This window comes from Copadichromis virginalis, linkage group LG7, assembly GCF_057382275.1.
Source record: "Copadichromis virginalis isolate Kocher_CV1m ecotype Utaka linkage group LG7, C_Virginalis_male_GT1.1, whole genome shotgun sequence".
Classification (NCBI taxonomy): Eukaryota; Metazoa; Chordata; class Actinopteri; order Cichliformes; family Cichlidae; genus Copadichromis; species Copadichromis virginalis.
Window position 1 is genome coordinate 54,784,559 of NC_140624.1, and position 24,132 is coordinate 54,808,690.

At 41.1% G+C, this 24,132-nt stretch overlaps 1 protein-coding gene across 1 annotated transcript; it reads left to right on the forward strand.

Annotated features, from left to right (window-relative positions):
• tnfrsfa (tumor necrosis factor receptor superfamily, member a) lies at positions 1-23,845 on the forward strand. The gene is made up of 10 exons (XM_085464234.1): positions 1-310; positions 10,628-10,811; positions 13,308-13,439; positions 18,477-18,588; positions 18,716-18,846; positions 18,952-19,050; positions 19,139-19,185; positions 20,057-20,332; positions 20,427-20,463; positions 21,542-23,845. Exons 1-10 carry the CDS (start codon positions 278-280, stop codon positions 21,841-21,843), a joined length of 1,353 nt encoding a protein of 450 aa, XP_085320360.1. The 5' UTR covers positions 1-277; the 3' UTR covers positions 21,844-23,845.
• Positions 23,846-24,132: the final 287 nt, after the last annotated feature.

Below are 24,132 nucleotides of genomic sequence, written 5' to 3' on the forward strand. Positions count from 1 at the left end.
CGAAGCATGAAAAAAAGGAAAAGCTCCTCGCTGGTGCTCAGACCGTGTCTGTTTCTCCTCTCTCAGGAAAAATCCGTAAAGTTTAAACACTAAAAGAAAAAAGAAGAGTTAAACTCATGAAAGAAACCGGGCGAAGGAGCGAGCGTAGGTCGAACTCGTGTCACTGTTTTCTTTTTCGCTGTATGTGTGGGGTTTTTTAAAGACTTCAGAGTAGTTTGGGTTTTGTAAAGCGACTTTCCAGCTCTCTGGGATTGTCTCTCAACGCGAAGCTCCCGAGATGAACTTCGATCCGGTGGTCGGGAAACTTCATGTAAGTAAACACGACACTTGCTTTCTAAATACGCTCTTTGTTGAATGCCTACCACTCTATTTGCGTGTGTCCAGTGGATTGTTGATTCATTGACGCTCCTAACTTGATAGTTTCTATAAAAATCATTTACCAAAGTAGCCTCTTAATTCAAGCTGCCGCTAAACGTTTATAATCTAAAAGTATATATTTTTTAAGAAAAGGCTTCTGTCTCATTAAGTTAAAGCGAAGAGCCGACACAGATAAGAGTGTCGTGGAAGCTGAAATCACGTCCAGGCCTGTGAACTTGAAGATGAAACAAGTCCGTGCATTGTCCCAGGCACAGGAAGCAACACTGTGTTTATTGTTGTTAATTATTAAAGTGTTTATTTCTGGAGAAAATGCAGAAATACTTTGGTTTTTGTGTCTTTGCTCTCTTCAGTGCATGTGCTGGATCATTCACTCGCTCGCCCCCCTCTCTCTTCCAACACTACAGCCACCATCTGTGTTGGACATCATGCGGTCACACTCCTCAGACATTCAGCATATGACGGCTCTCGGTCTGTCGCAGCGGATGTAGCTGGCCCTCTAGCCGCTATTAATGAGAGCTGTGCGGCCGTGGGCCTGCTGCCTCAAACGAGCTTTAAATCAAATTGTGTAGAATGTGAGAAGCATGACTGAATGTGTAATCAGAAAGCTAAGAATTCACCTTATCAGTTAGTCCATAACAACTCTCAGCTATTTCTCTCTTAGAGTTTATTCCACTCAGACCTTCACAGAGACGTCTTTTCATTCCTCCCCTGTTGTTTTTTCCAACTGTGCCGCCTATACTACCAGCACTGTGAGCAGACTGGAAGCCTTTGTCCTGCATTAAAAGTACTTTGATTAATGCAAAATACGCATTTGAATTAGAGGAGATCTACTTCCTTTGTCACAGTTTACTGGATTACACCAGGATAACGCTACACGAGATAAGATGTGGAAAATGATATGAGTTCCTAATGACGGAACAAATCAAGCGTTGGCATCTTGTTTAGCTGATGAGGGTAGTGGCGTTTGTCAGTGGCATTTCATCACACATGCCCACTGTCGCTCTGCTCACTGTACATGGAGCTGTTTAAAAGTAAATGTAATATCTTCTGATGGGCCTGGAGCTCCAGTGTTTGTTTTCCCAGTTGTCTGATCTGCGTTTTAAGTCATGCAGTGTTCCATTACTGAAATCCGATTTACTTCTCCGGGTGGCAAAGTCAATGTTTATCTCTTTTGTAAACCACAGTACATTCTGGAGGCCTCGCCAGCAGGCCTTGTTGCTAAGGGACTATGAGGAAACTTCAGCCCCTCCTCATCTCCTCCTCCCCACCTCTCTAATCCCCCCCTACACACACACACACACACCACCCCTCCAAATTGCCCGAGTGTACGTGCCTGGCCCTCCAGTAAACTTCCTGTCTTGAGTATACAGATTTGCTGATATTAGTGGCATCAATTTACTTCTTAGAATTGTCATGCCCATGCAAATGTACACTAGATTTTTATCTGTGATTGTTTACTGTGTGTCTGGGTGTTGGTTCACACAGGAAATAGTCCTCTCCGTCTCTGTGGACTACACAGACAAGGGCAGGACAGGCATCTGGGACAAGCGGAGGCCAAACTATGACACTGGGGACAAGCAGTGGTCGGCAACGCTAGTGTTCCTAATACTGTAGACACTGCTTGTTGCCGCTCTGCTCGGTGACCATGTGAACAGTTATAACCATGCCTGTGGCTTAGAGAAGCTGTAGAGAGGCCGAATGATGCAATGCAGCGCAACTCAGTGTCTGATACCAGGTGGCGTCTGTGCCTTTTAGTGTGGGCTCTTCAGAGAGCCCAGGATGTTTTATTGTTAGTCAATTGATTATCCTGTGTGGACCTGCAGTTGCTAAGGTGAATCACCCTAGTCTTATCAAAGGACTCGCTGACTCATGGAGGGAGTGCCACCTGTTCAGGTGCTGCCTATCCACGTAATGCATACCAACAGAGACGAGTCACCGCTCACATCTGAATGGTCCCGAATTGAAGTAAGTGGAGATAATTGACTCCGTGTCAAACATCCCCACTATCAAGATAAACAGAATAACCTCATCTAGTTTCAGTTTGCTATGTTAGCTACTAATTACATCTTTCATACATGGAAAACATTCCTTTGGCTAACCCTGTGTCACATTGTGAGTGCTAAAAGGTAATCTTTACTGGAAGTCACTTTTTTTCATGTCAGAAAGTGCTACGAAGGATTGTTGTGGACATAGAAGCCTGTTTCTAGACTTTACCTGATATAGGTGCCCATTAAAACAGTTCATTTTTATTTATATAGCAAGAAATCACAACAACAGATCCCTACAATAGACCCTAAGATAATACAGAGAAAAACCCAGCAATCAGACGAGCGCGCACTTGGTGACGGTGGGAAAGACAAACAATTTTTTTAAGAGGACGAAACCTCCAGCAGAACCAGGCTCAGAGACAGGCCGCTATTTGCCACCATATCCATGTGATGTTTAGTTATGCCTGTTTGAGAATAGCACATGTAATGGCCCAATGAATGCACAGAGACAAAGTTTTATTATGGATAACCTGTGTCATCTACGGAGGCAGTCAAAACAAAACGCAGTGTTTCATTAGTAAGGATAACCCTGGAAAAGGCTATGTCAGGACACCTGCAGGACACCGGCCCTCATGGACTGGGATTGGGGACCCCTGGGCTATGTCCTGCTGCATATTAGAAAAGGCAATGTCCTCATCTGAGTCTAATAACTGTCTGGAGTTCAAGTGAGAACATGGCTTAAAATAGCTAAAAGAGTAGAGTGTGTTGTATGAGCACATGGCACATAAGTAGCTGTTCATATATACAAGAACATCATGAAGTGAAAGCAGCACTGTGATGTGTCTCTCTCCAAATGTTGCTAACACAAATTTGGAATTTTCATTATGGATAACTCAGTCATGCAGTTACTCCTCCACTGTTTTATTGCTCTTTTCAGTCACTTTTTAAACACAGCTCCACATGGTCCCTGATCCTAGCTTCTGTGGCGTGACGGACAGTTTGGTATTACTGATTAGTGATTCCTTTTGGTTTTGTACTGGTTTAAATAAAGCTCGAAAATTGCTATACTTCTATTTTCAATTTTCGGCTTCCACCGAGTATAAAGAATCATTGTGCACTATTCTATTTTTTAATAGTGCCACTGTTGGTCTCGTGTTAAAAAATTTTTACACTGTAATTATTTTTTGAATTTCAGAGAAATCCCCGAGTAAAATTATTTATTAATTTTTTTTAAAGAAAATCCCGACTGATCGAACTCATATTTTTATTTCTGTTTGTTTACTATGTTTCTGTTGCTATTTCTTTACTTCTTTTACTTGTTTGCCGATAAGCCAATATCAAGGTTGATATCAGCTGACAGCATTCCTTTTGATTATTGAATTATTCCATGATTTCCTTTCCTTAATAGTCAATAATAATCGATTAACGTAGTCAAAAGTACAGTCCTGGCCTAAAGGCACCTTTCAAACCTGACATACCATGAAGCCAGATCAGGAAAAGGTTTTGCAGCGGTGCTGTATCTTCTGATTTCCTGCTCTCCTGGAATGAATGAGCAGATTATAATAAAAGTGTTGAGTCTCGGAACAAGCTCAACCTTTGTCTAGAAAATGGAAGTCTGTTTACAAAGACATAAATCTGGTGCAAATTCCAACCATTGATGGTCACTTAAGTCCTTCTTGACCCGCTACACCAGTCACATATTCTACATTTTTTGCAGCGGTGTGTTTATAGAGAACTCCATAAACCGCCAGCACTTCAAACTGCCCCCCTCCCTTTTACACAAAGATGAGCTTTAGGGAAGCTAATGTGATTGTCTTTAAAGCGAGGTGATGGATTCCTGCTCATTCTTAAATCTGTTAGTCATCCTTTCTTTGCTCTCTTTTTTTTTAATTCCCTCCCTGCAGGAGTTGTCTTGTGATTCACCGCTTAGCTTTCCTGTGACAGGCCTAATCACGATTTGAAAAGGCCAAGTTAATCGCCCGGCAGCACACAAATGTGATTTGTGGATTGACATTCAAATTGGATGTCCGTAACGTTCTGTATGAGTTACAATGACGTGGAGTACACGTACGAGCAGTCAACCTTTACAGACCACAGAGACCACATCGACCTGGCAACAAAATGATTCGAACGAAAAACTAAAGAAGCGCCACGCTGCACCTGCTTACAACTGCGTGGAACCTTTTGAACTTTCAGCAACCCACTTTGTTTCACTCATCAAAACAATGCAGCCATTCTTTTGCGGTAAACATCAACGTCAGGGTATCAGTAATTTTGACAACTTGTGGTCAAGAGTCTCTCAGGAAATTCAATACAGCTGTCGTCATCGCGGATCATCGTTCTTTTTCCTTTTTTTTTTTTTTCTTTTTCCCCTGGTAAATGTCACCAAACCTGCTTGTGACACACTGTCACCCTCATCTAATCAGTGGAGTGCACCTCCTGAGGAAACTCAAGAATTTGTGCTATGGAGCAGCAGCTTCCCTGAGTTATAAATATCCAGCCTAGCGGATATGCTGTGGGTCTAATCGGGTGCTGGGCCTGCTCTAAGGCAGGCTGCTGTGCAGGGAACAGTTTGGAGCTGAACCCTGCATGAAGCCTCTGTATTGTCTCGAGCTTCCTGTGCTCCCTGAGAGGAGGGGGCAGCCGCTTTTCACACGCTCCCCACACATGCACTCTATGTGTGCTTGTGTGCTATATTATATGTGTGTGTGTGTGTGTGTGTGTGTGCGTGCGTGCGTGCACTGCGTATGCGACCTAACAATGTGGTTTTGAAACTGTTAGCGCCTTCTTGTTCTTAACTGTACTGCACTGACACGGGAGCCATTCTCTTTATTTTCTATCATTCAGCTTTATAATGATGAATGTGTGCGAGCTTGGCTGAACTTTGAATTTATTTACAGCCATGCAGCGAGTGTCAGACTTATTTCTCCTGACAGAAGCTGGGCTGTACTTGTCTTCATAATCTAACCCAAAATGTCAGCGTAATTTATCACTCAAGGAAAGTTGTGCATGATCAACCCCCTTTCTCCAGGCAATGCCAGGATTTATCTGTAAAGCACAGAGCGTTCACTGTCATGTCAAGGTCAGTCGTGGGGGATTTGAGCTGTACAATACAAAACAGTTTCATTAAGACCCAGAACCCCTTATTGTAACATGTAAAACATATTAAATAAAGTTTAATTTAGGACAGAGTATACGTGAAGATTCATCTTAAATTAGGAAATGAAATCACATTAAACATATTTTGAGTGATAATTATCAATTATATACTCATGACATTACAAAAGAAATCAGTATTTCAGTTCTTAAATGACTACATGATGACAGAGTAACACCAGACATCATGAATTACACAATCTCTTGATCTGGTAGATCACATGTTTTTGAGTTCATCGCCATTAACTAAATAAAAGCACTTTTCAAGTTCTTCTGCATGAGCTAAACAAAAGTGCAACTCGTCATACAGTAAGGACAGCGCTCTAGACGCAGCAGAGGTGCATCGCAGGGCAACTGACGGACAAAGCTACAAGCAACGAGCTACATGCAGAGACCTCCACTTCCAGTCAGAATATTAAGACAGGAATCGGAGCCAAAAATAAGCCTGAAGCTAAAGCAGAAGTAGGTCTCTGGCACACATTTGACTCCTTCCAAAGTTAATTGAGCAGATAGAAAAAGCCTTAAGAGGTCAACAGTCGCACCATATAGAACAACAAGGCGAAACATGCGCCATGTTGTGCTCCGAGTCTAGCTGGAGCTTTGTCCTCTTAAGCCTTGAGCCAAAATGACAAGCTTTTTAGTAAGGCAACCCTATGCACAGCTAATCATGTGATCTCATGAGTTCAGCTAAATCTGTGGGGAAAATTGTGGTTCTATCCCCCCAAAAATTGTCATATGATCTTTTGGCCGGTTTGGTCATCACTGTAATAAATTATTCCTTCAGAAATATGTTTAAAACATACGAGACAGTGAATTGGTTAGCTTGAACTCTTAACCCCATTTTATTGTTTTGGGGGTTTTTTCTAGTTGTTTGTTTTTTTCTTTTGCAGTCATATTGAAACCAACTACAGAGCTAGGAAAATTAATCACTTAATTTGAATAAATTGGGGAAAAAACAACCAGAAGTAGCTGAATCATCATAAATCTGACTGATATTCTTTGTGGTAAATGGAGTGGCTTGTTAAGTAGTGGATGATGGTAAAGGGCAGAAGAAGCCACGTGTTGAAATATGAAATTAAATTAATGTTTGAGTCAATTTTGATGTGCTGCAGAGCCTCGGCTGTCGCGTGCTGAGGTTCTCAAACGTTGTCAGGGTGAAATGAGTAAATTCCTGCATTCAACATGGAAATAAAGGAGTGGTGGTTGATAATCAGTGTTGGTTTACTTAGTTGCTCAGAGCCTCCGGCTGCTGAGCGTCGATAATCCAATCAGATGATTAGGCTGCTATCAGATCGAATAGAATAACCTTTTATTGTCATTTTACATGAACAACGAAGTTGTGGGTGCTTCACACCAACTGTGCAGGAATAAAGTAGAAATAGAATGACAGTAGAAATAAATGGCAAACAGGAGAACAAGTAGAGAACACAATAGAGAACAAGTTGCAAAGTGCTTGGAAGAAGTGCGATAGACTCGATCTGAGAATTACTCAAACCATCAGGCAGCCATGGTGTGTGTGTGTGTGGGGGGGTGTTAACTGTCAAAGTCTAAGGAGAAAAAGCAGATCAACAAATCAGTGCAAGTTACTGTAAAAAAAAAAACAACAACTTTCGATTGAAGTGATATGAAGTGACAACTACAACTGGTTTCCTTTAGACTACACCAAAGAAAAGTGTAGGCGGCTGAGTTAAAGGTGTGTGTTTTATGAGTAACAACATAACTGTGCTTTTTAATCTCAACTCTTTTCCTCGTCAGCCGTATTTTGTGCATGTAGTGTGACGTCGGCTGCGCGGTGTCCAAGCTGTCCCTTAATTGATGAAAGAAATTTATTTTCTAATAAGAAAAGCATGATATGGAAAATCAGGTCCTGCTCTGGATGCAGGACTATAATGAGGTGCATGATGTCTTTGCTTATCAGTTGGCTATGATTGAAATCATCTGTCCGATATGAAATGAAGACGCTATCTTAGTTTGTTTGTACGTATTGTGCATGTCTGCGTGAGAGACGGGGCGAGAGAGAGACCCTCGCATTTTCTGTTTCTGCCCATCTTTATTTCTTTAATAAAGGGGCTTACTGTAATTTCCTCAGGAATACAGGGTGATCACAGCCGTCTAAATGGCCCATTGATAACCTGGGTCAAAACTGAAAGGATGTCCTGTCATTTAGTCACAAACGCATTCTCAGTGTACATGGCATGTGCAGAGTTTGTGCCAAGGCAATTTGGAGGAACCCGGGTGCTTAGAGGAAGTGGAGTGTTGCTCCTGTTGTCGATGCACAGAAAGTCCCTTATTATTGTATTGCTACTTATTAGTTTAACTTGCATCCACCCATGTAGAGTATTAACTTATCATACATGCAGACTGTATAACAATAGGACACTGTTTTAGCAAATTATCTGTAGCCAAGCTCTCTCATTTGGCAGGGGAGAGAGAAGGACTGGGCCACTTCTGCTGAAGTTGGAGTGTTTCCAGGAATTGGAGGGTTTGGAGGGCTTGCTACGCTGAGGTTACGGTCACTCCACTATTCCTCCTCACTTGGTTTGTGGAGGTTAAACCAAGCCACATTGTGGCTGCCCATAGTGTTTGTATATGCTCTACTTTTGTGCCAGCGTAGTTCAGAAGCCTTAGGATATTAGTGTGGACGTGTGGCCTTGTTTCTTTTCCTTGTGTGCAAGTAAGGCTGTGTTCAAGAAATACCACAAGACTCATGGTGCTGTGCTTGTAGTCCTGTAGGTGCAACGCTCTGTAGGTCCATGTTTGCACGTTGGAGCTTTCTGCTGTCACTTGGGTTGCTATGAAAGTTATGCGTTTGTGTTGTTGCCGGTCCTTTAGCTTGCAGCAGAGAAGATAGCAGTCATAATAGACAAAGAACATCTTTGTAGTGTGGACTAAAAAAAGTGTTAAACACTAAAAACTGCTTTTCTTTGGTATTTGATGTTCCTTTATGCATTTCTTCCTCCTCATGGTGAACTCCACTGTGGTTTCCTTTCCTGGTAAAGCTAACTTTTAAACCAGTCAATATTTGACTGACGCACTGCACCATCACTGTTGGGACTGCGCATGTACTGTAAGTGCATGTTAGCAGCTTCTGTATTATCTGAAACCCCACAATTGCACCAGTGCAGGGCCATAGATCCAACTTTAGAGAAAAGATTATATTTTTGATTCCGTCATTTAAACCCTTTATGGTTTGCTGAGCAACAATCAGTGAATAAATGTATTTGTTAGAGCTACTTCAGTGTAAGAGTTAGCTATTTTCTCGGTTTTACGCAACTGCGATCAGACCAGTAAGACAAAGAAGCAAGGTAAAGAAGCAAGACATTTGTTTGGACTGTGAAATTAAATGAAGTGGCAGAGTCAACAGTTTAAAAAAAGAAATGTTGCATCTTTTCTTGTCGTAACCTTGCCGATCATAACAGGTTAGCTACTGAGAACGGCTGCACCTGGGAGTGTTTGGAATCGCAGGCCTTGAAACGAACAAAGCCTGGAAATGATGTAATATCAGCACTGTCCGTTCATGTTTACTGTCAGAGAGGCACCCTTCAATGGGCTGTGCTCTGTAAAGACACTCTATTAAAGATATTCCTGAATACCGAGCACAGCTTCACAGTCTGTGCCTGCGTTGTGGGGTATAAGATTACCTTTAGCGCAGCTCCTTCATTTCTTTAGTTTCCTGTTTTCTTTCCACTGTTTTTGTCTGTAGCGTGCGCTTGTGCACAGATTTTCTCCGTCTCTCCACATCCCCACCCAGCCCACAGTCTTACACACAGTATATTCAAGTCTAAAGACTCACCCTGTGTCATGCAAGCTGTTAGTTCCCCCCCCCCCCCTCTCACTTTCTCTCCCTCTCTCTTCTGCCTCCCCCGTTCCCCAGAATGTTTGGATAGATGTAAATGGTGTGATTGTGACTGCTCTGCCGGCCGTCTGTAACTCCACGTCTGCTTCTCAGCGTCTTTGGAAAGTCTGACGTGAGCAGAGGGAGAGGAAGAAGGGAAAAGGCAGAGGGAAAGAGAGAGGGAGGAAAGTTCCTTTGAACAACAAGGCATGGCGGCCCTCCAGAGAGTCAAGTCTAGCGTCAGGAGTCGGTCTCTTCCCCGTTCCTCTTTCTCTACCTCTGCCTATGTGCTCTCAGCTTTTATTCCCCTCATTCTCCCACACTGTCCTTTTTAGAGTGCCTATTCCCTGTAGAACATCCCATCTTCAACCTGCTGTCTACAGTTTCTGCCCCCCCCCCCCCCCCCCTTTCACTACTCAGCCCTTTCCACCCAGCCTGTCCCATATTCTCTCTCCTGCTTTAACAGAGGTCGGGGTGGGGTGGTTGTGGGGGTGTGCACACGGGAGAAGACAAAACCTCCAAATCTAGGACTTTCATTTACCCACGAGGTGTCGTGTTGCATTCGAGGCGCTTCATGTCGGTGTCGCATGTCCCGGCATTCAAAGAGTCTGGCTTTAAGAATGTGGGTCATTTGAAGTAGAGGCACTAAAGTGCGTTGTTTGCCAGTGAATGGGGCCTTCTCACGTTGACACGGTGAAAAGCGTGTGAATAAACACCATCGCCCGGGGGCCGCACTAAAGTGTTTCGGCTGTATTCTTCTCAGTACCCCACCTATACAAGCCTGTTATTATCCAGCCCATGAATGGATTTCTGAACCCGCATTTGATATGGGCATCATGCTGCTGTTAGTTAAGATACCTTATCAAACTCTGTCTTTTACATCCACAGCAGAGGAAGCAGATTCTCTGCCTTTTTTTCCCCTCCCTTTTTTTGAACTAGAGGAAAACCAGATCAAGGCCTAATTAAGTTTGGCTGCCTGTTGCGCTGCATGTAGTTAACGTGTAGCTCTGCATCCTGCACACACGAGTTTGTGTTGCCTCTAGTTCTGACCGGCTGCACAGCTCCCTTAATTGCTTCCCACGGCAGATGTTGAGATCAGATGGTTCAAATTAAGATGTAGATTGCTCACACAAGGTTTCCTATGAAGATAGATTCTCCTCTTTGCTTTCCTTTATCTTATGAGTTTGATTGCGGGTTAGTCGGCCTACTGTGGATGCACAAAAATAACCCGAATCTCATCTTTTCTTCTTCCTCCCTGTTTGTCTCCCAGACCTTGACGATGCAGGTGAAGGTGGCAGCACTGTTCATCTGGGTTGTGTGTCGTGCAGCAGAACCTCCAGCAGCTCAGTGGTCCAATGAAGCATACGTAAACCGAACACTTCGACTACACAAATCCTGCGTGGAGAATGAACAGTACTTGCACCAGGGACTCTGCTGCCTCAATTGCAATGCTGGTAAGGCGGATAAGAGGAGTTACACTCCCGTGTCACTATATCTACAAAAATGATACAAACATAAGACAAACTGACACGAGGGCAGTTTGTAGCCAACGTTTAGATTGGCATGGTGTCTTCTTTGTTTTTGTTTCTAACTCAAGGTAAATGTCAAAGCCATAAGCTGAATTTGATCCCAAACTAGTTTTTAAAATATTCCCCCAGCCTGATCTGGAAAGAATGTGTGAACCGCTCCGTCTCAGCAGATGAGAGTGAAGCAAAACGTGAAGTGAAATGTGCGGGGTGTGACGCAGAGGTTATTTTTAAAGCTGTAGTCCTTAAAAGCACTAATCCTTTTAATTTATTATGAAAAAAATTCAATAAAGCCGTTTTTTTTTGTTGTCGTTTTTTTGTTTCTTTTTAAGTCTGAGCGTTTAGCTGAGACACAAGCACCGCATGGTTCTGCTAACTGATTGAATTATTTTATTTGCCACAGTGGATTCTAAGAAATGCCTTTTTTTTAAAATATTCGATCAACTCCAGTTTTTGTTTTTTTACATGAACTTAGAGATTCACAAATGATTACTTCTGAAAAAGCTGCAAATGTAATCATCACTGCCTGCCACTTTGAAGTAAGAGTTAATAGATTATCAGTTCACAGTTAATTAATATAGTAATAAGAGGTCGTCATTGTTTGACACTGTTCGGCTTGCTTGTGTTTGGTTCAATAATGTGTGATGTTCCTTCCTCATGCATTATTGTGTTTTCTCCTCTTTATCCCAGTTGCTCAGCTGTTACCACATGTTTTAAAGCCACAGTAACCATTTAATGGTGTGGAATGATAGCTTTCTGCTTCTTCTTGTCAGTATAAACTTTTATTTACGAGTAGGGCTGCCACAAACGATTATTTTGATAGTCGACTAGTCACCGATTATTTATGCGATTAGTCGACTAATCAGATCATCATCCACTGGACGTAAAACTACAGCTTATTGCACCAGCAGCATCTGCTCTTATATAACTATCATTAGCTTACAGCTTTAAGCTTTTAAGGTGCTAACTAAAAATAAAGACAAGATGATAGTTTATTCAATTTTAATGAAATTTGCAGATTGTTTCGGTAAAGTTTAATAAACTCCTTGCTATCTAAAATATAACAGGACACCGGAGTATATTCTCCAGCATCTCACACTTCTGATATTCAGCTGTCTGCTTGACGTTTATTCAGCTGTGTAAAAACTATAACTTTAATCTCAGCCAAACCGATTTACTCAGGAACAAATAAAATACTAAAAAAAAGCCAAACAATAACATTTTTAATTTATCTAAGTGACTCATATATATTTAACCTGAGTCGCGAAAGACGGCGGTGGGTTTGAAAACAATTTGCCGGGAGTCCGGTGTTCTCACGGCGCTAGTGACCTAGCCCCCGGCTAGCTATCGAGCTAGTGGGTAACAGACGTCTCCGAAAACGTCGGAGCGCTTTTGAAAATATGTGGTGTCCTGATAAACTGAGCCGATATTTGAGGTTTACACAGCTACATTCTCGCCTGAAAATATGTTAAACGTTTATTTTGTGACCCAGAAAGAATAATAAGAGTAATATTAAAACTAACTAGCTACCGCCATTGTTGGAAACTAAGCTGGGCCGCGCTATGAATTCTGGGACACAGCTGCTTCTTCTTCTTCGGGGTTTAACGGCAGCTGGCATCCTTGTACATGCTGTGCTGCCATCTTCTGTTTCAGTCCGTTATTACACTCTTAAATCCTGCTATTATTCCTGTGTCTTTTGCGATCTTACAAAGCTTCAAACGACACGTCGACTATTAAATCAGTCGTCGACGATTTTGATAGTCGACGTAATCGTGACTAGTCGACAAATCGTGGCAGCCCTATTTACGAGCAAATAGATTTTTTTTTAAATCAAAAATTAGTTTTGGATCCAGTTAAGTATGGGTGAAACGGACTGCACTGTCTCTAAACCTAAGCACAATACAACGGCTTTATTTACTAGATGCTTAGAAAGTCCAACCACAGATGTTTTTTACTTTTTTTTAATTGATTTTTTTTCCTCCTGCTGTTTTTTTGCCATTCATGCAGCAAACAAATCCTGAAGACACATGAGAATCAAGTGGTCGTACTCACAGCGTGCATGAATCAAGTCTAAAACTGCAAAGCGTGACAGTGTGCGAGTAAAGGAGATCGACTTGATTCGCTGCAGTTCAGCAAATCTGTTCTCCTCCGAATTCCAGGAAAAAATGATGCAGAAATGTAAAATAGTGATAATCAGTCTCTGGGGCTTGGGTCAAGCTCTTTTTGTTTTTTTCTAAGACGATGCCTCCTTTGGTTTGCAGCTTTATGAACCTAACGCGTTGCTTTGTTCTGCTCTGACGTCGGCAGGAAACGCAGTGCGCCACTAAAAGTTGGCATTCACATATTAAATATGCTGTTTATATGGGCGTGCAAAGCGTTTATGTTTTGGGCTAGTTATGTGATGTTTTTCTCCTTTATTTGCAGGAACATATGTGCATCAGCCCTGTGAAAGAGACCTAGAACTCGGGATCTGTCTTCCATGTGAACATGGACAGACCCACACAGAGCACAACAATGGGATGTTCCGCTGCTTGCCGTGTACTCACTGCCGCTCAGGTAATGAGACTCTCCTCCCCTGATAAATCAATAGTGAGGTCATTACTTGTATATAGACTATAAGTATACTTTGTATATAGATTGGTTTTTTTGGTCTACACTGTTTTCCCACATAGATGTTTTACATATTGTAAAAATTTCATAATATTAATTGCAGTATTATAATACTGAATGCTTAGACAATGTTATTGGTCAACTACAATATTGATCCTGGGCCAACATTATTATGATGGTATAGGAACAACACCAACACGGGCATATATATGTCTGTATGTACCTGTAAATATCACAAAATACTCAACTATTATTGACTGAGACGTTTTACTAATCATTTGCTTGACCGTTTATCCGCTTATCTAAGACATGTTTATCAGCAGCTGCACACAGTCATGACGTCAGGTCGGGTACCAGGAAATGGAATAGTCAAATCTGAGTACTGACAATAAATCTGAGGTTATAAATAAATACAGAAGGCTTTTTTTTTTTTTACCTTAAAACAAACATAAAAGTCGAGTGTTCTGTAATCCAGTTGGTCGGATATATCATTTTAGGAAATTTAATACCTTTTTGTCTGCGCCCCCGCCTTTCAGAGCCACTCATGACAATGTGATCTTATGATGTTACACCAAGTGGCAGGGCGTGTCTTTGTTGTTTTTGTTTTCGTGGGCTGAATGTGAGTGTGTTCCACGTCTCAGGAGATTTGCCTGTGTGTCTGTCTTACCTGACTGAGCTGGGTGTGGCTGCATTTCATTGTCTCCCACACTGCTGTCTTTGTGTCCAATGAAAGGCAGGAGCTGCAGAAAAGAGACTTCTGTTACATAGGATGTGCTTTGTGCTCATTCATTGCGGTTTTAGGAGAGTTTTTTTAATATGTGTGGGTGTGGATGGGTTTGTTTTGCTCTAGTTTTAACTTATTTATGACCATGTAACAATTAAAAGGAACACGCCAAAGGAAATGTGAATGAAATTTTTAAAAGATGCCTATTGTTGGACTACTTTTACTTAAAATGAACTGCAGTGTTATCTGGAACGCTTTAGAACTTGCTGGTCAGAAAATATTTCATATTGACAAGGCTGCTGTTGGTTCAGTGAATCATTTATGGAGTAAGATGGAACTTAAGTTGCTTGGAGCGGAGGCCGCAGTTTGGTTTTTTGTCTGTAAAAGTTATCGCACAAGTAAAAGATGTTATGCAATCGTTTAAATCAGGGGTTATCAAACTTTTTTATAGGGCCAAGCATCCTCTACAGGCAAAAAATGGCTTAAATGGCCACATTTTTGCACCGTTTTATAATTTATAGCAAATTGACCGTGTGTCCTTGACCCTTCCCTTTGTAGGGTAAGCTTTTAATAGTCAGTTTGGACCCATGTCTCTATCTGACTTTGTGGCGCAGACTCACACAAATGGTTACCAGTTTAATGAATTAACCAAAATCGAGAAATCACCAGCCTCTTGGTCTATTTTAGGCTTGGAATATCTCCTCGTATCTCCTTTGTATGTGATGATCTGTCACTATGCCGAGGTACTACAACACCATTGTTGTATGTAAAAATTAGCCACAGCAACAGCGACTGCTATGTAAGGCTGCCACAAACGATTATTTTGATAGTCGACTAGTCACCGATTATTTTTGCCATTAGTCGACTAATCAGATCATGCATCTATTGGATGTAAAACGTACAGCTTACTGCACCAGCAGCATCTGCTCTTATATAACTATCATTAGCTTACAGCTTGAAGTGTTTAAGGTATGTGCTAACTAAAAATAAAGACAAGCTGATATTTTATTAAAGTTTAATGAAATCTGCAGATTGTTTCGGTGGAGTTTAATAAACTCAGTCTCGTCTGCTCCTTGCTATCTAAAATATAACAGGACACCGGAGTATATTCTCGAGCATCTCACACTTCTGATAATCAGTTGTCTGTTTGAGGTTTATTCAGCTGTGTAAAAACTATAACTTTAATCTCAGCCAAACTGATTTACTCAAGAACAAATAAAATACAAAAAAAAAAAAGCCAAACAATAACATTTTTAAGTTATCTAAGTGACTTATATTACATGTTTAATCTGATTAGCGAAAGACGATTTGCCGGGAGTCCGGTGTTCTCACCGGCTCTAGTGAGCCTTGAACCCTGGCTAACTATCGAGCTAGTGGGTAACAGACGTCTCTGAAAACGTCGGAGCGCTTTTGAAAATATGTGGTGTCTTGATAAACTGAGCAGATATTTGAGGTTTACACAGCTACATTCTCGTCTGAAAATATGTTAAACTTTATTTTGTGACCCAAAAAGAATAATAAGAGTAATATTAAAACTAACTAGGTGCGCCATTGTTGCCAACTGCTCTGGGCCGCGCTATGAATTCTGGGACACAGCTTCTTCTTCGGGGTTTAATGGCAGCTGGCATCCTTGTACATGCAGTGCTGCCATCTTCTGTTTCAGTCCGTTATTACACTCTTAAATCCTACTACTTATTCCTGCGTCTTTTGGGATCTTATAAAGCTTCAAACGACACGTCGACTATTAAATTAGTCGTCAGCGATTTTAATAGTCGACGTAATCGTGACTAGTCGACTAATCGTGGCAGCCCTAATGCTCTGTTGTCAGCCACATATAAAGTGTAATATCAGATAAAATCCCCATCACCAACTTGTTTAAAGTGCAACAAAGTCAATTTTGGTAAAGTGGCAATAGACAGGCTTTTTAATACCTTGTTTTGGTTGTGCAGTTGGACTTTCACAGCCAAGCCCAATGCTGATAGTTGTGTCACTCTTTGTGCAATTATGACACTTCACTCCGACAAGAAACACAGATAAATTTTCACCATTTTAAGCTGCTTTTGTATTTCAACTCATTTTAAAACTTCTCTTCTTTAACAGGAAAAGGTTAAGACCGTAAAAATCTTTGATAGTTCTTTTTATGCTACATAATTTCACAGTTAATCCCTTTTAAATATTTGTGTGCTCTGCCAGAATCAAAGCTTCTAGTGTGCCGTGGGGTTTAGTGTTTAACAAGCGTGCAGCAAATGATATCCTACCAGTGTCTTTTTCGTGCCCTGCCTTTAGAAAGGAATGAAACAGAACCCGTGTCGCTCTGTATTGGAAAATTGTAATTTAATTTTGATTGTTACATGTCATTAATATAATAACAGTGAAGCCTGTTGTCCCACATACTTGGAATAAGTAAGAGTAGATGTACTAAACTAAAATAGCAGCCTGTTTGTGTTCAGACTCTAATCAGAGAAATGCTTAAAATACAAAAAAGCTGTTTGTTGGTTTGGAAATCCAAACCTCGACTGAGAGCTTTACTTTTCCAACTTGTCTTGCATAAAGGGAAAAAAATACGTGAAGCAAACAGGCTACAATCCAAGTTGTTGCATTGAGCCATCGACTCATCGACGACAGCAACTTGGTGCATTTAGGCATGTAGACGCGGTCAATAAGACCTGTTGAAGGTCAAAGTGAGCATCTAAATGGGGGAAAAAATGAAATCTGTGTGACTTTAAACATGTCATGGTTGTTACTGCCAGACAAAGCCGATTGGAGTATTTCAGAAACTGCTGATCTGCTGTGATTTTCCCGCTCAACCATCTCTAGTACGCCCCCCCCCCAAAAAAAAAATCCCAATGCAAACCTGCATTGTCAGATTACATCGAGCTGATAGGAAAGCAAGGGTAGCTCAAACAAGGACTCATACAATCATTAAACAGGGGTTTCTGCAGTAACTGTGTGATGCAGTCATGTCAACATGGACCAAAATCTCAGAGAAATCTTTCCAGCGCCTTCTTAAATCGATGCCATGAAGAATTAAGTCAGTTCTGAAAGCAAAAGAGGGTCCAAACTAGTAATTCAATGAAATTCAGTTTTATTTATATAGCGCCAAATCACGACAGTAGTCGCCTCAAGGCGCTTAATATTGTACAGTAGATCGTACAATAATAGTACTACTAAGTTATTACTAATGAAATGGGAAATGAGTGCAGTCTTGCATCAGGGTAAGGTAATTTTTTTTTCTTGCCTAATCACATGGAGATCATTATGATCTTTACACTGATCATCATTAACACTTACGGCAGAACGCACATTTGCCTCTATGGGCAGTGTTGAAGCAAACAGAAAATAATTGTGCCATTTCAACTCCAGCTTAGATTAGTCACGATTGTTTAGTATTCTGTGATTTAAATAACTGCAACTAAATGCACCAGCAGAAACATCATCAGTGACCTGATGAAGGTGGCAGTTGTCACCTGTGGGAAAGTCGCCTTTATTTGGATCACATTAAAATATGCAGTGAATACGAAAAAAAATCGTTAGTTACTTAGTTCTATAAAACTCTTTAAAATATCCATAGCTTGCTATAGAATGAGCTTAATCGCCTGTATAAAACGATAGGAAGGTTAGTGTGAAAGACAGTGTGCACACATTTTGCAAACCAACCTAACAAAGCCATTTTTCTTTAATTGGCAAGCATGAACATGAGATTTTATATGAAAGGGCATCCTGTGGAGTTGGACCGCTGGCTATTAATTATTATTAATTTTGATCGTATCCTAAAGGCCAGGGCTACCATCTATTTAGGTCTCATTTTAAGAAATGAACCGTGGCAGATTCTCCGTTCCTTATTATCCCGTTAAAGTGAAGCAAAATATGTCTCAGAGGGAGATAAAATTAGTAACCTAATTATCTAACATATCTTTTTTTTTTCTTTGCAAAAGATTGCCACATAATTGCCAGTGTCCAACCAATTAGTTGAAGGTCTTCTATTTGTTCCATCATGTAATGCATGCTGATGGTCGTGGGAATACGTTTTTTTAGAAGTTCACTTGTTAAAGTCTGTAGCTGTTTACGCAGTTTGCAACATTCAGAGTTGAGCTTTGCTAAATAAAAGCAGACATGATGCCATGTCTTGAATTTCTTTTTTTAATTGTTTTTTTTTTAGCTGTTTATTTCCCATCGTGTCCTGTTAGGCACTTTTTGACTTTGTTCTGAAAGGTGCTACAGAAGCCTCTTTGTCTCACAACTTTCCTAACTGTCCACAGATCAGGAGGAAATTGCTTCCTGCACCACAACTGCAGACACTAAGTGCCAGTGCAAACCGAATACCTTCTGTGTTCCGGACCAGGCCTGCGAAGTCTGCAAGCGCTGTGTCAAGTGAGTGTCACTTACCTGTTTCCTGAAATTATTCTGGATTGTTTTTGCGTCTGCGTTTACCCTACAGTCAAAATTTGGGACTCTGTTTTACTGTTACTTAAAATGTTTCTGTGCTTCAAAACTGCAGGTGTAAACCTCATGAGGAGGAGGTAAAAAAGTGCACACCGTTTTCTAACACAGTGTGCCGAAAACGCCCTCTGTCCCCCACACGAATCACTCCGTCCCTTTCGCCCACGTTGGATCCTCCGGCGAGCATCGGTAAGTTTCACTATCAGTTTCAGATTCTGCTGCTGAAAGTTTTTTAGCTATCATTGCTTAAATTAAATTTTTTGTGTTCGTGGCATTTGTTGTTGTTTCTTTCAGTTGTACCTCTGTGCATTTTCCTGGCCATCGTTATCATCATCATTATCGCACTGGCTCTGTGGTGGTTCATTTTCAAGCAGCGTTCATGTGAAATACCATGTGAGTTGATATCAAGTAATGTGCATCTGCAGTTAATGTTTTGCTCATCAGATGTGTTCCTAATGCTATTTTCCTGCTTCCAAAATAGGCTTGAAGCTCCAGTGCGAGTCCAGTGAAATTGTCAAGATTCCCATTGTAAGTTGTTTGTTGTTATTTTACATGTTTAATTCAAACCATTTCAAATGGACATTGAACAAAGTGCTGTGCTGCTGAAGGAAGAAAAAGCAGATGGATCTGCTCAGTGTACCTCAGTGATCTCGCATGAATAGAGCAGGTTACAAGATCAGGGAGTTAAAGTGGTGCCACTCCACTCAGTGACTTAAAAACAAATATTGAAATCAATTCTAAAACTGAATGGGAGCCAACAAGGAAAAGCTAACGTAGTTGATCTCTCTTATAAGTGCCTGTTAAGAGTGCGAGGGGGTGATTTGGACCATTTCCAGTCAAGAACGTAAAGACAGGCTGACACCTGAAAAATGACAACAATAAAGTAATCAAATAGACATAAAATAAAAGCATGAATTGTGTCTTAAAGTCAGTGAAGAAAAAAGAGAGAAATGCTTTAACACTGTTTTATATGTTTTCATAACAAGATTCACAAGTGTTTCACATTAGCAGATTTTTACTTCACAAAACTTATCAAAGATTGGGGGGGGGGGGGGGGGGGGCTTAATTCTGCCTGTGAAATCTATCTACAGAACACACTCATGGAAAAGTAAAATGAGTCATTATTATTAGTATTATGGCATGATAAAGCCTGGGCCAAGCATGGACCCCTGAGGCACGCCTCATGTAAGGAGATTTGATAATACGATAGTACACCCTGTGTCTGTCAGTGAAATGAGATTTAAAGCATTTATTGGAGTTAAATACCAGTCGAGCTTTTCATCCACTAATCAAAACTTTGATGCGTCAATCTTCAACTCTGTCCATTTATTACACTGTTTGGACAACATATACCATTGTTGTGTTCACGTTTTCTATACATTTCCTTTTTCCTGCTCAGGATGAGAGTGGAGCCACAGCAGAGGAGCGACAGAATGATCAAAACGCGGGTCTAGAAGGCGAGGAGTCCCGTCCAGACTCAAGGCCGCTCCTGCAGGAGACCCAGGCTGGGATGACCAAGGCCTCCCCGCCCCTCGAAGATGAAGACCGAGGATTAGGGGACAGCTTGCCCAACACCACTAGTTCCTCTCAAACTAGCCTGTCAGCCCTTCCCACGGCGGTTTCCAACACCCCACACCAGAGCCCCGCTACCTTCAGACAGCTGCCTGCAGATCTGGTGAGGAGTAGAGTCAGAATGAGCTCAAATGGGTCACACTGTATTTTAAAATTTTCATCACGCCTTAAATTTTCTATTTTGTCTCGTGTTGCAGGATGATCCTCTGCGATGTCGACTGGTGCCACTACAAGGTAAGATTCACACAGAGTCTTGTGTGTGTGGAGGGGGGAAGGGGGGTGTCCACTTTAAGAAACATTTTCACAGAGCTCTTTTGAATTTGAATAGCCTTTATTGTCATTGTACAAAGTACAACGAAATTGGAGTGCCACTCCCTTGGTGCAAAATGCAATAATAAATATAAATGTAAGTATAAAAAGTTCAATAAAACAACCGAAGTACTCAGACAATAATAAGTACGATATATACAGGATAGCAGCATTAATATAATGATAGTATGAATAGCAGCATAATATAGTGACAATGGCAAGTATGGTATAGTTAAGCAGGTTCAATTGTTTTGTGCTTATTTACTACAGTGATAGCTCTGGGAAAGAAGCTATCCCTGAATCTGTTTGTCCTGGTTTTATATGAACTATTACCGTCGGCCTGACGGTAATAGTTCAAACAGTTGATTACTGGGGTGAGAGTGGTCCTTGATGATATTGCCAGCTCTGCTGAGGTACCGAGAGTTTGCAATGGCCTCCAGACTGGGCAGAGAGCAGCCAGTGATCTTCTGGGCTGTGTTGATGACCCTCTGCAGTACTTTTTTTTCCCCACTTGATTTACCCTAAGAGCCAGACAGCTTTACATAAAAACAGTACAGTTTAATGCTGTTCATGGCAATCCAAAGGGAAGTCACAAAATCTCCTCCAGAGCTCATCTTTGCTGCTTGATAGATTTATAATCTCATGATAGTCAGGCCATATCTGAGCCTCTAGGGCTTCGGAACATGCGGCCTTTTTTACTGTTGTTTTGTTCTCATGGTGAATTAAAGAGGACACGGCTTAACTGATTTGTTTGATCCTCTGTTAATAGTATTATACATGCCTCCCCTGACAGAAAATGTATTGAAACTTGCTGCTTGTTCCTTTTGTTGGAACAATGCCTATACTGTTATGATTTGCACGCTAGTGTTCACAGTCTGTTAGGAGCAGTCTGTAAAATAACAAGATGCACATGCATTTTACACGTTGTGGCTTTCTGTTTTCACAGTCGAAATTCTTCCCTGTCTCATCTGTGTGTTTTGTTTGGTTTTTTTTCCCCCAAAAGGTTCTGAAAAATCCCTGAGGAAGAGCTTCGATTTGTTCGACGAGTACTTGGACGTGCGGATCCACAACAAGTTCTTCAGAATGATTGGAGTCAGTGACAACCACATTCGGCTTGCGGAGAGCGGCACTTCCAGCGATAAAGTGTATGAACTGCTGAAGAACTGGATGCAGAGGCAGGGACTCCGAGCCGACATCAACGACCTGCTAAACACTTTGCTGACTATGGACCAGCGACGTTCAGCCGAGAGCATCGCCTCCGAAGCCCTCCGAAGGGGCTACTACAAACACGCAGACACGCCCTGAAAAGCAGCAGGGACTTCAAATGAAGTAAACACAAAGTACTTAATACAAAAAGACAGCACACAGACACTGCCAGTGGACGTTGTGTCTCATGAACAGGCTTACCTCTTTTGTGGCTGATCGGCCACGTATTCAAAAGCCAGTAGTTTAAAAAAAAAAAAAAAAAAACAAGACAAAAAAGATAAAAGCAAAAAAGGGGAAAGTCAAGCTGTTTTGATGAATGCTAAGGATGCTAACCTCTTGCCAAATGCTGAAGCGTAACCATGGAAACAAAAAGCCTGGTGTAACAATTTAAATTTTTTCTTTTTTTTAAAAAGAGCACAAGAACATGAAGTTGTCATCTTCCGCAGGCGCTGCGGCTGCATGGTTTAAGCTGTAGAGAAGCGTAGCCAAGTACTGAAAGCTAAGACGTTTCTGGCTTTGTGTTGGTCATCCGCCCGGATGCTAACACACTAGCGCGAGACAAGGATATATACACTGGTTTGTAGGAGTGGCATTAACTATGTCACAAATACTGTGCCGTATCGATGCACTGACCTCAGGCACATGTAGGATTTAAAGCAAAAAAGTCACGCTCTGTCAGTTGTGCTGATTTCAACTTCTGTATATTAGTCCATGAACACTTTTCCGACTAATGATTGGAAGATAGCCTCCGTTTGTTATAACAAAGGTTAACTTGCATCCTTACTAATCACAAGCTTGACCTTTGCTGCGCTGTTTGAATACCTACATTTACTTAGGTGTCTTTTTGTTATTGTTTTCTACGACCTGGTCACATCACAAATGGCCTTCCTCGTCATTCAGTCCTGTTCAGTGTTACTACTCACACATAACGCTGAAGAAGGAGTTTCACCAGCTCTTTCTGCTGGGACGACGACGAGTAGCTTAGTAAAAAAAAAAAGTGTGTCCTTGTAACTTGGAGAATTTCAAAAGGTCATTTTATTTATTGATATATTTATTGTAATAAATAAATAGTTATCTCTTGTTGTTTAATGCCATTGCCAAAGTGACCCCTGGAATACACACGCAGTATTAGTGCTGTCGGGGTTTGTAGCACCAGGGCAAAAGGACTGAAAACAAATGTTTCAGGTTGTAGTTTCAGCTCGTAGTGTTTTCTTAGAATCCGTTCGGCTGCGGGCGTGTCAGTGATTCGGTGCCATTTCTTCCACCGAGACCGCGTTGGGCACGTTGTCGAAGCGTCCGTGATGCCCAACGCTGAATGCGTCTTTTCAAAGTGAGCCGACTGACCAAATAGTCCCTTCATATCAGCAGTGACGCAGGGTGCAGGTACGGATTGTTTTGTCTCACAAGATGAAGGAAACCTTTTCTGGTTTCAAAAAGAAGACTCCTCCCCCCCAATTTTCTCGCATGTATATGTGTAGAGAGCATAGAAGTCTCACAAACTATATATATGTATATATGCAACTATATTAACAGACTAAAATGAATATAGTGACGTATGAAGTTATTGAGGATAAAAAAAATTTTTTAACTAGATTTTGTTTCGCCCATTTTTCTGCAGTTCCTCATGTATAAAGAAAAGAGTTACAGAGTTATATATTGTTGCTAAAGAATGATGCTACAGTGCTGGCACTGCCATCTACTGAAAGACAATGAAAATACAGCCTGCATCAATTTCTAGGGACCCTGTACGCCCTTTTCATGCTCCATTTGGATCCAGTTTTTTCACCTGATAACATTTTAGTTCTTTTTTTAATCCCCCTCAGCCTTTCCTGGTGTTGTATAGCAGTGAATAGGCTTCAGTGGATGTTCTGTTTACTAAGACAAATCATGTTTTTGTAATATTTCTGTGGTTTTACATATTTCATTGCAATTCCTAAGCTGTTCACAAAACTTCCTTGTATAAAAAACCATTCTGTTCATGATTTCCATTAAGCCATGTCTCCTTAGTTATTGTTTGCTCGTCGTGGATTTCAGATATGAATGATGCAAATACATCAAAGCTGTTTTTATGTCTATTTCAAATAAATGTTTTGTACAGACATTGAAATGATGTTTTCATTGTTTTGTTTTGTTTTTACAGCAATGGCTCAGTGTGGCTTTCGGGGATCTGCATGTTTTTTTTTATTTTTATTTTTTTATTATGAGTCATTCATTGATTGTGTAAATTCTGTCTTCATCATTTTTACTTTTTCTGATCTGACGATACATTACTTTAAAGAGCTCTAGTCTCACGGGTCATTCACTAAAGTTGTGCTGTTTCCTAAACACCCAGTGCAAGCCGTTTCATTAACAAGCTCAAAAAGTAAGGCATGAATTTGTTGGCGTTAA

Excerpts from the sequence above, each read along its gene's own strand:
- tnfrsfa (XM_085464234.1), top strand. The coding sequence starts at position 278 with ATGAACTTCGATCCGGTGGTCGGGAAACTTCAT. Across the intron at positions 18,589-18,715 it reads GTCTGCAAGCGCTGTGTCAA|GTGTAAACCTCATGAGGAGG; the intron begins GTGAGTGTCACT and ends TCAAAACTGCAG. Across the intron at positions 19,186-20,056 it reads AAATTGTCAAGATTCCCATT|GATGAGAGTGGAGCCACAGC; the intron begins GTAAGTTGTTTG and ends TTTCCTGCTCAG.